Raw genomic sequence first — 17460 nt, 5'->3', positions numbered from 1 at the left:
TGTTTACTGCATGCTTTGTCCACAGCACATTTTGAGAAACGTGCATTGGTAAGAGATGGCTGGTAATGTGTTTGCTGTGACCACCTGAACGGATACCTTGCCAGAGCAATATAACCTTGACCGCACTTTCTTCTTCACACCAAGTGAGGGCTCTCATGTACTGCCTTCCAATCCAGAAATAGCACAAAGGAACAGAACAACTATAGGTAACCTCTCACCATCTGGCTCCGGTCCAGAGCCCTGAATAAAGAGATGTATTCAGGAGGTGCTGCAGTGGAAGCTGCAGTGTAGGCAGGAGGCTTTACTGCAGCCCCACAGAGGCTGCTGGAGCAACCTGGTCACATGACTTTTGGTGCCGTGTGGGTACGCTATAATGGCCTCACTTGCAAACGCAACAGTGTGTTAATGCCCATTTTGACATGGGCCGCTGTTCAGTGATGACGTATACAAACAATAGGTAACTGAATAGGTTACTACTTTGGTTGTGCCAATATCTTAATGACTAATGAGAAGAAACACCTAACGAATATAAAGGTTTGGAATCCTCAAACAGAGGCTCTCCACTGCAGCACTCCATTGTCCAAAACTCACCATCTTATTTGATCCTACAGTTGCTCCCGCCTGTAAAGAGGGAGAGTCTAGCAAGGACACATCCTATAAGGGCATTATCAGATCAGAAGGCAAGAGATTTTATTATTATTGAGATGCTTGTGCTCTTACTGCCCTGCTATGTTACTGCACTAATGTGGTTATTGTTTAATGTCTAGTGTGAACTTAGATGACACCTGCATTTTTGTCAAACCAAGAAAAGGTTTGTTTTTTAGGTTAAAATCTATATGGCCGTTCTGTCTCATTTTAAAAGTACATCTAAATAAGTGGCAAGGTCAATTTGCAAATGTTAATGTGAATGTGTAAATATAAGAATATGGTTCAGAAAAGGAGATATAAGGGAAGAATGATTAAATTATTTTTCTTATAATTATTTAATTATATGAATTGCAGAGAAATGTATTAAAAAGTTTGATTATCAAAGGAAAACTGCTTACCATACACTAAAGGTAGAGATGATTAATGCCACCATTCGAATGACATCAAGTTAGGAAAGTAAACAAAGCTTTAGTGAACTCTGAGGGATTTTCCCCATTCTGGTCAGGTAAGCAACGTCAGTGCCTTAGGATGTATTCAAAGCAATGTTTTCATGTGTGCTGAACTTGGAAGCGCTTTGTCAAACCGCTATGCCGAGATTCATATCTGACCTGCAGCAAGGGTGGAGTTAAAGCTGCAACTAGCACAGTCATGCCAAAACATGCAGAAGGAGAAGTTAAAAATGATGGGTTAAGAAGGTTGGCTGACTGCCAGTCAAGCAAGCTTGTTCTACTGGAATAACTGCACACACTACGTTTCTTTAAGCCATTGACTGCAAGTGACTAGTATGTGTGTAGGGTATGCAGAATGCTGCAATTTGAGTGTGAAGAACATCCCAGAACCAAACTAAACAGCAGCCAGCCTTAAACAAGACTCTAATTAATAGGCTACTCAAAAAAATGTAGATGTAGATACCTGTTACACAATTACTGCTTTTTTATTAAGAAAAAAACGAGTGGGTGTACTATAACTATGTTATCAAAAAAAATGGTACTTAGGAACCGTGTAGTATGAAAATGTACTGTAATGGGTTTCTCACAGAGTAGAACTAAATAGGTGTGAAGTGATACCCCTTTCACACATAGGCCTATGCAGATTCATGCAGAGCTGTTACTTCCAGTTCATGCTTACAGATAAACCTTTTGTAGTCATGAAACAGCATTTAGCCAAACCTGCTCAGCTAGTTAACAGTAGCAAACTGATACCGTCTACACCACCGTCCAAACTTTGAAGATTGTCCCTTAGCTAATACGGGCGTGGAAATGTAAGGTTTCTCTTTAGGAGAAGAAGAGCTTGCATTGCTACTAGAACTTTACAGTAAACAAGCGAAGAACGAGGCGCCCGGACGCGCCCGGACGCGCCCTGACGCGCGCCCCCGTGGCAGCACGGGCTGGAACCTGAGCGAGGTGAGACGCGTTGGAAAATGACGTCACACCCCATCCCTCAAGCGTTGGCGAAAAGAAGACAGAAAAGCATTTCGTTAAGGCGTTTACTTATACCTTATATCTGGGAACTCCGTGTGCAAGAATCGATGCAGTGAGACGGCGCCAAATAGCTGTCCGTCCCTATCATTATCGCTTCTGAAAATGTTTCGGTGTCTTTCAGGAACAGGCTGCATGCGCTATATAGAAGGTCACAAATCGACGTGTTATTTTTTGCTCTTGATACTTGTCTATTTATTGTACTTGGTTTTGGGGGCTGTTGTTTTCTCTTTGGTGGAGTTACCCAATGAGGATTTACTTCGACAAGAGCTTAATACCGCGAAACAGCAGTTTCTCCACGACAACGAATGTTTAAGCGAAGAGCGACTGGAGGCATTTTTGGCCAAAGCACTAGAGGCCAATAATTATGGTGTCTCGGTCTTAAATGATAGTACAATAAACTGGAACTGGGATTTCACATCTGCATTGTTTTTTGCAAGCACAGTCCTCTCCACGACAGGTAAGCAAAAACTAAATTCAGCTTTCCCTATTTCTCCTAACACTGTCATCAAAAATGAGACGTTTCCTGTCAAACCTTCGGAACTCTTCCTGCTTTGTTTTGTTTTGTTTCCATATAAATCGCCTTTGTAAAAGCATCTAATCCCGCTAACTATTGACTATGTTATTATGGCCTCTGTATCCTTGACCCCTATATAAGGGCTCCCCGCAAAACACAAAGAAAAATAGCAGTAATTAGAGATAATAATTTATGGGCGCTAGTGTCTTGTCCCAGTTGTCTTGTATGTCCTCACCATGTTCTTTCTCTATAGGAAATGGGATAGAATTTCCCATGATTAGGTAATTTAATCCTGCATAAAGATCATTGCAGGATCTCCATAAACCCTGTCCTCCTGATAGCTGCCTGTGGCCTCCATACAAAAAGCATTGTCCTATTGCCTTGTCTAGAGAGTATTTCCATTGGAGGGCTCCCATAGCCGGTTTGAATCAGATCACCTAGTTCAGTATACTTAAAATTAAATGTTGAAAAAAGAGTTAAGAATGTTTTATGTTTTTGTGTGCTTAAAATTTAAAAATGCACTACCTGTGGATGTTTGACTATATTTAATAATAATTTACTAGGTGGCTGTTCTTCTGCTTGTTCTGTTCTACTATACTGTTCGTGGTGTTATTTTTTCTTTTATATATTCAGATCTCTCTGGCACTGTTTTGATGCATACGCATGTAGTCATTTGGAAAAATGTGTCTAAATTACTGTGATTTTGCTTGTGTTTTTAGGGTATGGCCACACAGTGCCCTTGTCAGATGAAGGCAAGGCTTTCTGCATCTTCTACTCTGTGGTGGGCATCCCCTTCACCCTTCTGTTCTTCACAGCGGTGGTGCAGAGGATTATGGTCTTCAGCACGCGCCGGCCGGTGGCCTACGTGCAGCGGCGCTGGGGTCTGTCCGGGTCCTTGGTTTCAGGCGTCCACGCTTGCTTGCTGGCTGCCGTGGCCCTCTGCTGCTTTTTTCTCATCCCTGCCGTGGTGTTCTCTCAGCTGGAGGACGAGTGGAACCTCCTGGAGTCGTTCTACTTCTGCTTCATCTCGCTCAGTACCATCGGCCTGGGTGACTACGTGCCGGGAGAGGGCCATAACCATAAGTTCAGGGAGCTCTACAAAGTGGGAATTACTGGTGAGTGTGAAACCCAGTGTGAAACAATCCGAAAGCTGTGATGAGATTTGTTGAAAGTAGAAAAGTAAGTGACTTGTAATTCAGAATTACAGCTTTTGTTTTCACATGCCAGGTGTTTCCACAATGTTACTGCAATGTCGCTGTAACGTTGATGACCATCTTTCCCCTCCAGTTTACCTGATTCTAGGCCTAATCGCCATGCTGGTTGTACTGGAGACATTCTGTGAGCTTAAGCAGATGAAGCAGCTGAGAAAGATGTTCTACCTCAAGAAAGAGAAATCAGAAGACCGTCTGAATATACTGGACCACGATCACCTCACCTTCTCCTCCGTCTCTGATCAGACCACCCCAGCCAAAGAGTGTAAGACAGATCTCTTTGATGACACTGTCCCCGTAACACCTGAGGATTAGGTCATGGGCCATAAAAATGGATATCAGCCTTGACAATCAATGACCATGTGTTTTGAAGCAGTGAAACTGCAGAAGTATACAATTTCTAAATCTCTTTATCCTTTAAATGTCTGGATAACTGAGAAATAAAGCTGGGCTAAACGCAATGTGTTATTTTTTTAAAAAGGGAAGGAAATAAAGACTGTATTGCTTTTTTTTACTTTTTATTTTTCTTTGAACAGTACAATATGTCATTGACAGCTAAATGCAGTTGTAGGGTGTGTCCACATCTTTTTCTGAAGATCCATTGCTCTGCACAGTTTAGTTACAACCATAATACAGCCGTTTCAGTTAAGCAAGGTCCTCTGTCATATCTGAATGTTAGAGCCATGTTGTCTTGGAAGTAAACTTGTTAGATTGTGGTAGGTAGATTTTGAGGACCTGATTTGAGAACCCTTGTAGGAGAGACTCTTTAGATTTGAATGAATTTTAGTTTTAATTTTTAGTTAATTTTAATTTTAAGCAAAGTAGGCTTCAAATGGAAGAAAATTGAAGCATATGTCTAGGCTATTGATTGTCATACATCATGAATCACAGACTGAATGAAGAATGTGATATTGTAAGGGTACCTCAATCAGTTACTGTCTTGTATTACTGTAAAGGTTGTAATTACCGACTATGCCATGTTTATATGCACTGCATTGGAAGGTGAACATTGATTGTGTACATATTTGAGTGTGATTAAGCTAGCTAATTAAAGTTTATATGGTGGTGATTTGAGTTACTAGGGACATGTCCCTACTGACACCACACATTGTCAGGTACTAATTTTGTGTAAAACCTTCACAGTCATAGTAAGTTTAAACCTGCACATTCAAATATTTGTGTTTTGTCCTCAATTCACATTTGAATTGCCTTAACTGGAGCTGGCTTTGATTTTTATACAATACTTCTTGCTGCAACTAATTTGGTTGTCCATGTAAGAAGATTATTGGGCACTGAATTAGGAAAGGGAACTGGATTCTTTTACACTGATTTAGGGTTTACCTTCATTTTTTGAAACGCTACATTCGAATTTCATTCTGTAGTCTGTACAAAAAAAATTTAAATGATTGTAGTATATCCTTAACCACCTTGACTGGTGAGTGTCAATGAATGAAAACCTTGCCAATATTTTGTCACCAAAGCTCTTGTTATTTCAGACAGGAAATGGTTATCATGTAGACTGAAATGCTTAGTGTGTATTTAAAAGAACAGCCTGGATTTATCTGTGCAACTCTGGTTAGTGCAGGTTTGCTGCTCAGGTACATTAGTTGCTGAAATAGTAGTTACTGAAAATGTATGCCTTGAGACACTGTCTTAAATAATGAGACTAATTGAATAAAAATATATCACATTTTGGTGTGAAAGTGGATAATCGTGAAGGAGGGGCTAAGGAATTAATGAAGGATTTGGGAGTTGTCTGCAAAACATCACAAGGCGGGACATGCACAAACAGCAGTATGCTGCCCCCTTATGGGCATTCTGTGCCACTGTGAGCGAGTGTATTGTTAGGCTCCATGCTGGTGTTTGGTTGGACAGCTGGGTTAGTGAGGCCTTGTCACCCATGGCAGCTGTTGACAGCCTGTCAGTATGCCTGCCAACTGTTCACAGGGATGTTTACCCTGCTGGGTGGAAGAGGATGTGATAATAATTTAATAGCCATGCTGAAAGTGAGCATGGAGGTTATACAGGTTCAACAAAATAAACTGGCCATGGTCACCCTAACCGTTTTGAAGTGAGGATTCTGTATATTCTTTTACAGTAGATTGCACTGAAAATATTTGTTCAAAACAATCTCTGCAGGAGAAGAGAGAATTATGTCTCCTATAGGTGAGAAACAACAAAGAGGGTAAGAGACAGACCGAAAGTTTTCAATCAAAACTCTGACAAAAAAAGAGTTCCCTTATGACACTACCACTAAAGACTTAAACCAAAACGGGCAGGCCACACTTACATTATCAAAACTTTTAACAACCAGTAATCCTACAAAACAAAAATTAATTAATGAAGGATCCAACCTCTAGCCTAAACAAAGCTTAAACAACCTTAATAAAAACATTTGGTCTGTGGACTGGTGAGCAGTGAATGGTGGGGTGTACTTGGCCAAACCAAACAAAGAGCTGTTCGTCATCAACTGATGGAAAGGTGTTTTTATAGCAAATGCTGTCTGGAACAACCAGTCAAATCCCAGAGAAGGCAGAGCATTCCAACACACAGCATTACCAACCCTAAACAAACACACACACACCAAAAGGAAAAAAAAAACCTAGCAGGCAAACACAGGACATATCAGATCTAAAGTTTGCTCATGGATATGTTTCCTTTGTCTTGTCTTTGCTAAACTCTTAATGACCCACCCTGGGTGTTTCTGGAGTTTTTCCCAATGACCTTTCTACTACTCTGCCCCCCTCACATGCCCACTCATGTCACTCACGTGTGCTCACCAGGCAGCTGTTGGGTTTTGATAGTGTGTGTTGGGCCCTCAGTGTTAGTGGCGCCAGTCATATAAGGAAAGAACATCACTCCCTGTAGCATTTTCCATTTTGAAAGTGTCCGGCTGCTTATTGATGAGCCCTGGCAGGATGTTTGCCTGACTAAGCACAGGTCTCCTCTCTGAGGTTTGCGCTAGGTGGAGAAGCTTCCTCTCGATCGATGAATGCCAACCCTCTATGTGCAACTCCTGCCCCCTCCGTCCAGACACACACACACGCACACTCCTTCCCACACCGCCCAGCGGCAGCCATCTTTCAAAATCTGGCACTAGTCAGCGATGCTGCCACACTGCAGGGACAAGATCCCCACACATGATGTGCCAGAGCAATGCAGAGAGGGGATCAAACTCCAGCATCTTCTGCACTGCTGCGGCCACAGACAGACAGGTAACTAGTTTACATTCTCATACTCCAGCAATTCTTGAAAAGCAGCGTAATAATTGATCTGAATGTAAATATTTATCATATATGTCTTTCTCAAGTTTTCTGATTAATTTTTTTGCTCTTTAAAGTTTACAGATAATATTTGAGTTCATAGAGCAATCTGTAAGTCTGCATGATTTTTTTTTTCTTTCTTGGGCCTGGAGCCAGTCATCTTTACAGTACTGTTGCCTTGACAATACAAACATAAACAGGTTTAATTTTCTTTGCTGACCTAAAATCCACCAAACCAAAATTTTGGAGGATAAATTTGAAAACTATAGATATTGATGCAGTACATACAAGTGAAAAATCAACCAGGTAGATTTTGGGAAATTATTTTCTTCTCATTACTGACAATATCTTACACGGTACAAGTATTTACAAAACAAAGAGCTAAAGAAAAACAAAATATGAAGAGCATCAAATATTCAAGAAAGCTGAAAATTTATTCTAGATATTAGATTCCTTATAATAGCTACCGTGTGACTCAACCGCTTCAGACATGAGTTTGAAGCTATAAACAAACAGGTTTCGGCAGGAAATCGCTTGTCACCTGCATTATTTTCAAGCATTTGGGTTTCCTACCAAATTTATGTTGACTGATCAGTTAATTTAATTTAAATGTCTTTAATTTCTGAAGCATACACAAAATCAGACATAGTACCTAAGACAAATACTGGCAGTGAAAAATTGATTGAGTAAACTATTTGGAAAACTGTTTCCCTTCACATAACTACCCTTACGTAATATTTGGCTCATTCATATAATGACATATTGTGAGAATGAACAACTTCATAAAGTTTAAGGCATAGACAAAATGGCTTCAGCCAAGTGTTCTCTAAATGTTGTACTTATCATTAGATCGTCAGAGCCAAATATCCATGCTAACAGCTGGAGCACACGTGAGAGCTGATGTGATGAGCTTTCAGCGCCTATATGACTCTAAACAGCCTATTTTAAGATCCTTAGAGTTCACACAGGACAAACTGTGTCCGAAGAGGTAAGATAAAGACACCCTACCTTGCCTTATCGATCCCCCCTCACAGTGCTCCTCCACTGGCTCTGTTGATCCGGGGATGGTGGCAGTGCTTAGCTGCTGACTTCACTGCAGTTTACCTGCTCTGAGAAAAAAAAAAAAAAAAAGTGCTGAGACAGTATTTTGAAAAGAAGCCCGCTGTAGCTTTCATTCTGTAAGCCCCTCTGATCACTGACGTGTAATTAGCCTTACAAGTTCTCTCTCACCCCCTCAGTAAGAGGTCTGCTTGTGAGCACCCGAAGAACACAGAGCTGCACTTCAGAGCGATATGTCATTTTGTTTGATCTGCAGCTGTCTGATGTGGGGTATGAAGAACTTTCTGATGTGAGAAACACGAGCAGGTCATATACGACCGATTGATGGCTAAAATGAAAGTACTGAAGGGTGATTGAATATTTATGAGTAATCACCACGCAAACGTCGCCTGTGGGGTAGAATCTATACAAAGTTTAATTTTGAGCACTTGGCTCGTCTTTCATCCGATTGTGGAATTAGCCATTTTAATCCACTGAATTGAAGAGAAAAGCGTTGATATTCTTACAAAGATAGTACGATATATCATTATGATGCTTTTGTATGTGGCTCCAGCGTACCAGTGCATTCACGGAGCCGGGTGGGTAATTGCAGGCTGCTGGGTGAAGGAGTCGTTAGCGGTTCAGAGTCGCATTCAGACAGTTCCGTTCGCATAATAATTCGTTTTAGAGGACCTGTAGGCTGCGTTTGACTGGAAGGAAGTCATGTATCCTGTAAGTCCTGTATCACCGTAGTCGTGCAAACCGCAATCGGTTCAATCATTAGCTCAGTACAGGAGCTGTTCTATACACTGGCCATAGAATTAGTCTCGCTATATTTTATATGGTCTCAGGTCGGCTCATCGTTGTGTCAGAGTTGGTTGCTTGCTTGACCCAATCATTTCTTACAAGGAAAAAGAAAAAGATTGCTTTACATTAAGCGTAGGCGAATACACGCATTGCTATCGACCAGTGCGAGAGGAGTTACAGAAAGTAGCGACCGTGCCGACGACAAATACAGGCTGACTTTACAGAGACGCAGTGCTGAGTTTCACTGTGGTTTTCTTTTGGTCACGTTTTCAACTCTCGTCTCCTTTGTTTGCAGAGGAATGCGAAAATCTCCCGACATGAGTCCACGTCGCCTGTCAGATATCAGCCCCCAACTTCGACAGTTAAAGCACCTTGTTGTGGACGAGGAGATAAAGGAGGAGATCAAGTCTTCTCGATCTGTGGAGGACATAAATAATGCGTCCATAGAGGAGCGCATCCTGAGAATCACAGGGTACTACGGTTACCAGCCGTGGAGCACAGCTAACGGAGGTGGGACCGTACTGTCATAACACCTGACGCTTAGATGTAGTGATATCCTAACATACTCAAACTTGCTCTATGTCTAACTTAACATATACTCACTGCTCATTTGTCAATTACATTTCTTAAACTTTAGTATTCTTTTTCAAATGCATAATGAAATCTATTTTTCTTGGCGTTTGAATAAAAGCACCTATCTAAAAGTTTAATCATACCAGTAATCAGGGCTGTCCACCACTGCCTGACATTTGAAATTACTATTCTTTCTCCTATAACCTGAAAGCACTTTTGGATGTTATTGGGGAATAGATGGGTATCCCACACTGGGGTGAGTGATAGATGTTTAAAACTAACAAACACCAGCGCATCAGTTTCACCTACTCTGCTCAACCAACTGCAAAAGTAAAGAGCAGTATGTATGACTGATGATATTACATGATAAAGTATTTTATTTCCAATATATGATTGCTAATGCACACAGTTGCTAATTGATCTCTCTTAGCTCACTTGGTAGAGCATCAAACTAACTATAGGTCATGGGGTAAATTCCCAGGAAGTTTGTGTGCTGTCATACTGCTAACTATGTAAGTCACTCTGGGTAAGAGTGTTGGCCAAATGCCAGAAATGTAAATATCAAATTGTAAGTAACCCTGTGGGATCTACCACATCTCTGGTGCATGAACAAGCATGAAATAGTAGTAAAGGAAGTAAAGTAGAATGAATACAATACCATAATTACAACAACAAAGAATGAATGTGGACATCAGAAGGTTTAATAAGCCATTGTTTTCTGGTGGGTGTGTTGGGCCTGTTGTCTGTAGCTGAATATGATATTATTGCACCTCTGGCTGGATTAGACTGTAAACGAGAGTGTAGCAAAGCTGAGTCATCGGAGCTGAGGGAAGCCTCCTAGCCCTGCTCGCTCATGTCCTGAACAAAGCCTGATTTATATGCAGTCTCATGCACACCACCTCAGAGCCCTGGTGTGTGAATGCACACATTGAGAAGAAAATAAAAACTTGAATTCTTTTCCTGTTGCTGTGGAGAAAATGGGCAATACAGCGGAAGGATAAGAATCCTGCATCTGTCCTCTACACTCACTGAACCCTTTAAAGGTGGGAAAGCGCCCGTATAACAGGGAGCTCAGAAAAAGTACAGCATACTTCTTTACCAGAGAGTGCTTAGACAGTGTCGCATGAGAAACAACGTGCCCTAGACAGCAATGAAACATCAACTGAATTTGTGCACTAAGAGAGCCCTGAGGCACTGCATTAAAATATACTGTGGAATAAATCAAGAGCTTTTGCTCACAGCTTTAATTCATATATTGACCGTTCTTAAAAATATATCAAATTAATGTTTAGTTTCCTGAGGGCTGGAAAAGAACTGAGTTGATCTTCATTACATTTAAAAATCCAGCAAGAAACTATTGGTTTTTATTATAGAAAAAGACTTATTTCCATGATAGCCATATGCAGTCAGTTAAAGAGTGAGGCTGGGACAATAAGGTAGAGAAGGAGGTGGACCCTTCACTGGGTAAACCCTATCAAAAGTTCCTACTTCTCTATTGAAGAGTTAAATAATTTAACAATTCTTTTTTGTGAGATAAATAGAACAACAAAAAGGATAATTCAAATAAGAAATTTATTTTCTAAATTAATTTATAAATATATTGCTTCTTCATGAATGTTTGATAGGGGGAAATTGGGGAACATATTTTGAATACTTTTCTGCATATCATTTGTCCTGGATATTATTATGGTTTAGCAGTGTTTTAAGGACTAAACATTGTATATTGGTGTAATCAGTGTTTGCGCTTGTTCATTCCAGCTCCTGCTGTTTTATGGCCAGAACTGGCTCACTTTGGCTGTTAGCGCGTGGCCTCTGGCATGGCCAGAGAGACTAATCACCTCTCTCATCCGCATCACTGCTGCTTGGGGGCAGTATGTCTGCCACTGAGTTCCTAAGCCAGCTGTATGCGCCACTGTTGGCTTGATTCTGGCTTGGCACAGCCTGGGGTAGGAGCCTTACAACCTCCTTACAGCCCTGCTGGAAAGGTGTGAGTCAAGAGTCCAGTGGGAAAATAACCAGTGACATACACAATTGTCTGTAAAACTGTATTGCTTGAATTCACTTGGATTGTTTACATTAATTTAGTTGTGTATTTATGACAGCATAAATGAGTGGAGACAATTCTTTTCCGTTAATGATCTGATTAACTCCTTTGGATTAAATATGGTAAAGGAGACACAAAGAGAACATTCAACAGATAGCTCCCACGTCCCATGGCGGGCTGTCCATGTGATAAGTGGGAAGGGGAGAATACCGTTACAGAACCACCACCCCCCCCCCCCCCACCCCAAGGGTGAGGCTCCCGTCACATCCACCCCGGGACAGCAAACCCCAGTCCACTGTGGCTTGACAAAGCCTGTTGCCCACATAGTACAAGGCAGGCTAGGAGCCACCAGTAAGGGAGGTCTCTCAACACTTGAGGGGGAAAGGTGGAGTCTGTGCCTGTCCTGGAGTCGTACGGTGATGCTCCATGGTGGATCTGGCAGGATTGAAGGTGCAGTGACGATCAGCGTCAGCATAAGCCCAGACAGGGCCGGAAGTGCTGCAGCGACTAGCGGCGGAGCATCCTCAACCGGACCGGAAGTGAGGCGGAGATCGGCGTCGGCAGCCGGCTCAACAGGACCAGAAGCACTGTGGTGATCAGCGACAGCAGCAGCCTCGGCAGAACCCAGCAGAGACACACAACGTGACGCACCCACATAGGCAGCAGGTGCAAACGATGCCAAATGAGGTGGTGCCCCCGCAGACACAGTAGGCACACAAACAAAAGTGCCTGTGGGAAGACGGGCACGTCCGCCCAGGGTCCAGGCATGCCGGGACAGACCTCTGCCAACACATCGAAAACCGCCCAGGGAGAGCCCATCATGGAGGTGAAGTCCTTGAGGCAAGTCCTCTTCCTGGGCACACCTGGAAGAGAGAGACAGAGAGAAGAGACAGCAGTAGCAACCACAGGAGACCCAGCCGGGCCCACTAGACCACCCACATAGTGTTCCCAGAGGAGCCAGTCTGCTCCCCATGTGCCCAGCCTGGGAGCACTAGGCCCCCCGAAAGAAATTCCAGGGCTGTTACCCTCCTTGGCTGGAGCGGGCTGTGTCCTCCTTCCAGTGTGGCTGCGAGCTCTGGTCGAGGTCCTTTCCTCAGTATCCAGGGATCCAGGCAGCAGCTTTGGATGTCAGCGATAGATAGCCCTCTGGACTAGGGGAACATCCTGATCAGCAGGCTGCCTTTTGACGCACGCCTGCTCTGAGCAGTCCTTCCGTCGAGAGCTTCGGCATCCTATGGTGGTTGGTCATTCTGTGACGGCCCGAGTGCCGCAGGGCAGGGAGCAGTATGCACAAACATCCCTCAGTGCAGACAGTTTATTAGCACAAGCCACAAATGATAAACAACAATGGCACTCACAAAGAAACAAGCCAGTGCAGCGCGACATAAACAATACATAAACAGGAGCATGAAAGGCAACCATGAGCGTAAACACTAGCACTAATACCAACATTAACACTTACATGAACAATGACTGACTGGCTGACTCTCACTCTCACTCTCACTCTCTCTCTCTCTCTCTCTCTCTCTCTCTCTCTCTCTCACACACACACACACATACTCACACACAGGGGTTTAAAAACATACATAATGAGGTGCACAACAAGGTGTGTGATAACAGGTGTGTGATAACAAGGGATGCGTGGTAACCAAAGGGGCAGTCATAAAGAGAACTATCAGCAGATAGCTCCCACAGCACATGGCGGGCCGTACCCCTTGATAAGTGGGAAGGGGAGCGTACCGTTACAGTATGTTTAGAGTTTAACTGGCACAAGGTCAGTTAATTATCCAAGCAACTTTACAACCAGTATATAAGCTATGTGATTTTTCCAATTTGAGGTAATAAAAAGAGTGTTTACAGGGAAAAGAGGCCTAACATTGCATTAGACATATTAATAACATAAAACATAAGGGAGCATAGAGATTCTGTGTCCTTTCAGAATGATTTGTGTACTGGGTAGAGGCCTCTGCAGGCTTCAGCAAAGGATCCTGGGTAGGTTTTGGTGGACCTCGGGGTAAGTAAGATATATGACCTCTCCGCAGGCTCAGGACCATATAGGAAAACAATCTTCTTTAGGACAAGGTTAAGAGAAGTCTTCACTTGGAATGTGGTGGTAATGGGTTCCAACTGGTCTGGGTGTTGAATATCAGTTTGCATATGTTGACTAATGTATGGTTTGGATGTAATGGTGGCGAATGCAAACACTAGTATGTAAAAAGGTGGGATGAATACATAATCACTTCTGACAAATGTATAAAAATGTGGGCTCTTTGTTTGATTGTTAGACATTCTATGGAGGGTTCCTCAATAACGCTTGTTAACACTAACCTGCAATAAAGGACGGAACCAGCTATTCTCTTCTACTAATTCTGCAGTCTGCCTCTTTATTTTATATTGGAATGTTTAACTTTAAAACTAGCTGACTGGGGATTTAGGAACGACAAATTACTGCTTGACATTTACCTAAATAATTTATAGAAAATTGTTTGACCACAGCTAAACATCTCAAACACTCCTATCCCTGCATGTTGTGTCTGTGTCTACAGTTCTGGAGCAGTCGAGCAGAGAGAAGGCAGATGCTAAGGCAGACGACCATGAAGGGACAGGCCCGGTGAAGTCGCGGAGAGCCAAGACGGAGCAGAGCGTGCGTTGCGGCCTGCGTCTCACTGCAGACCACCTGTGTCGGGCAATCTGGGGCGTCGCTGTGGTGCTGTGCGTCTCCTCATCCTGGTCGGGCTCCACCCAGCTGGCCAAGCTGACCGTCCGGCAGCTCGATATTCCCTTCACGCTCACCTGGTTCTCCACCTCCTGGAACTGCGCCCTCTTTCCGCTCTACTACCTGGGACACCTCTGCAGCAGCCAGGACAGACAGAGCCCACGGCAGCGCTTCAGGTGGGAGATGCCTGCTGGCCTTTAGCCGATCAAGCTAGCTCTGCACTTTTGATTTTCTGAGCTTTAAAGGCCAAGCCCCTGGACCTTTTCCCGATTCCCTTAACTTGAGTCCCACATGCCTGTAGTGTTCCCTTTGACAGATCAGCCAAGACTGTAAAGGCTTCAAAGGCTTGCTGTAAGCATATGGCATTTATTTCTTTGAATTTGCAAATAACAAACAAAGCCTTGCCTTTGTAAATACATGTGTCCAGTATTACGTTTTGACATTGTGATGGTACTGGTGTCGTGTAGGTGCACGCTGTGTGATGATGAGTGTCTGCGTTTTTGTATAAGTATAGGGAGTGCTCTCAGATCTTGGGTGACGACGGGCTGTCTGTGAGGACACTACTGTCACGCGTGGCCCCGTTCGGGGTGCTGTGGACCCTCACCAGCTACCTGTACCTGCAGGGCCTGCGCACGATCCCACCCACGGACGCCTGCGCCCTCTTCTGCTGCAGCCGTGCCTTCGTCTTCCTCATCTCGTGGATTGCGCTGCGCGAGCGCTTCATAGGGATCAGGGTGAGATACGCCCAGCGAGCCCTGTCACTACTAACCATGATGTTTAAGGTGTCTGCGAGCCTCTCTCTTAATTAAAGCCAAAAACTCTCTGTCCTTCTCGTCTGCATGCAGATCGTCGCTGCTATTTTAGCTATTGCAGGCATAGTGATGATAACATATGCAGATGGTTTCCATAGTCACTCTGTGATTGGCATTTCCCTGGTGGTTGCAAGTGCTTCAACAGCAGCCACGTATAAGGTGAGCCACTATTACTGACGTGCCCAGGTGCCCCTACGGCTGAAATACTGCATTGCTGAGACAGCGTGATGCACGAGTTTGCTTGCTGTGCTCTCTGCAGGTGATGTTCAGGCTGGTTTTGGGCAGTGCCAGGCTGGGCGAGGCAGCTCTGTACCTCACTGTGCTGGGAGGAGCCAACCTGCTCTTTGTCAGCATTGTTCCGCTCATTTTGCTCCTCACTGGGGCCGAAGACTTTGGCCCTCCTGCAGACTTGCCTTGGCCCAGCCTGTGTGCCATGGCTGCACTTCTTCTGGGTAAGGAGCCACACACGATTCAATCCCTTCATTTTACAAAGTGATTATACAGCTTATTGTAGTATTATTATTGTAACATCCTGAACCGTCGGTTTGTTGTCTTGACCTTCTTTCCTTTCTGCTCCAGTGTTCAACTTCCTGTTAAATTTTGGTGTTTTGGTAACATTTCCTACACTGATTTCTTTGGGCATTGTCCTCAGTGTACCTGTGAATGCTGGTGAGTAGCCTTCACATAGGTGTTTGTAGAATCCAGAATTTGGTATATAATCTTAAATTTGAATTATCGCAAGACCTGTTCGTTGGTTGTAGTGCCTTTGCTCTGACTGATATAAATGTCCCTACACCATACTTCTTCCTCATCTTTCCAGTAATAGATCACTACACATCTGAGATCCAGTTCAATAGCGTGCGTGTCATCGCAGTGTCCATCATCTGCCTGGGCTTCCTGTTATTGCTTCTGCCAGAGGACTGGGACCAGTGTCTGCTGCAGCTGCACTCCAAGTTGTATAACAGAGACAAGCCACAAGAGGGCACTAGAGATGCAAACTCCGAAACAGGGCACACGCAGTCCAGTGAGACTAGAAACTCCGCTAAAATTTCTCCATTAAACTGAACTACTGGGGTTTTTTTTTTTTGGTTTTTTTTTTTCATATATTCATTCTTTATTGACCTGAGGAGAAGCGCTTTTGCGTTTGGGCTTTTACAAATCAATAAAATTGCGAAAGATGGCAAACAGCACTTACATGGAAAGATAAGGCATGCACTGTGATTGTGGTTCGACTGCAATAGTGCATTTGCTGGGTAGAAGGTGCTGTTGCTATCTGGTGCACAGGGAAAGAAGCCCTATGCAATAGTAATGTTGGCTTAAAACCTTTTGGTTGATATTGTCATAGGTTGTTAAACATGTAACAGGGTGAATATTGAATTCGGGATTGAGCAAGTTGTTTTAAAAACAGCTTTAAAAACAGAATTGTGTTTGTTTTAATGTTTTTTTCTGTTCAGCAAAGCACCAAACTGTACAATGTAGCATCTTTTGCATTATTTGAAACTAGCAGTGCTGGATGAGAGTCATTTCAGGATTTGCTACAATACTACTCTATGTTGGACTATTATACCTCATGCAGGTGATTGTACAATATGGCACTTTATTTATTGAATGCGTATATGGATAAACGGAATGTTATTGTTTAATTTCAATACATTGCCACAGTTTTCACAGTACTGGTGTTGTACTATAATCACAACCTGGTTGACTAGCTCTCATTTGGCTTTTAGAGTGTCGCATGGGCTTTTATGTGTACCTTTCAAAAAGAAAAATGCCCAACGGCTCATCAAATTAATATTACAAATAATATATTTCAAGAACTGTGGCAATACTTTCCTACCCTATTCCTGTGGAATTGTGGCTTACTGTAAACCTTTGTAAGGAATGATGCAGTTTTGTTTTTTTTTACTTTGACATGCTGAATAACTAAAATAAAAAACTTAAAAACATTTTAAGAACATTATTGTTTTATAGAAAATACCAGATACACTTAGATACAGTGTCACCTTATCAGAATAAACTCACTAAAAACAGAACTTTACAAGTAAACAAAACTAGGAGAACAGACAGGGATTTTAAATGGATGTGTATGATATGACTTTAATCATACACCACAGTGCGATATATCAAAAAAACTTTTTGGATAAAAAATGTGCCTCCATTTTGGGATATATTAGATGGGGATAACTTCCCACAGTTTGGGATAATGTCTACCATGAATTAAGATACATAGTTACACTTAATCAAGGGATTTACATATATTTACATATAACCCAATTATAGGGCTATGTTACCTTTGACCTATCAGGGAGCATTATATATATATATATATATATATATATATATATATATATAT

General features: G+C 42.7%; 2 protein-coding genes across 2 annotated transcripts; both read left to right on the top strand.

Moving 5' to 3' along the window:
* Positions 1-1970: 1970 nt before the first annotated feature.
* Positions 1971-5879, top strand: kcnk1a (potassium channel, subfamily K, member 1a). Its single transcript, XM_027010397.2, has 3 exons — positions 1971-2586; positions 3363-3758; positions 3931-5879. The coding sequence occupies exons 1-3, from the start codon at positions 2232-2234 to the stop codon at positions 4167-4169; spliced, it is 990 nt and encodes a 329-aa protein (XP_026866198.2). The 5' UTR covers positions 1971-2231; the 3' UTR covers positions 4170-5879.
* Positions 5880-6981: 1102 nt separating this feature from the next.
* Positions 6982-17443, top strand: slc35f3a (solute carrier family 35 member F3a). The gene is made up of 8 exons (XM_027010455.2): positions 6982-7069; positions 9258-9472; positions 14126-14471; positions 14810-15029; positions 15141-15266; positions 15367-15559; positions 15687-15776; positions 15928-17443. Exons 1-8 carry the CDS (start codon positions 7011-7013, stop codon positions 16170-16172), a joined length of 1494 nt encoding a protein of 497 aa, XP_026866256.2. The 5' UTR covers positions 6982-7010; the 3' UTR covers positions 16173-17443.
* Positions 17444-17460: the final 17 nt, after the last annotated feature.

Source organism: Electrophorus electricus, chromosome 14 (genome assembly GCF_013358815.1).
Source record: "Electrophorus electricus isolate fEleEle1 chromosome 14, fEleEle1.pri, whole genome shotgun sequence".
NCBI classification, from domain to species: Eukaryota; Metazoa; Chordata; class Actinopteri; order Gymnotiformes; family Gymnotidae; genus Electrophorus; species Electrophorus electricus.
This window is presented reverse-complemented; position numbering and strand designations above follow the sequence as displayed.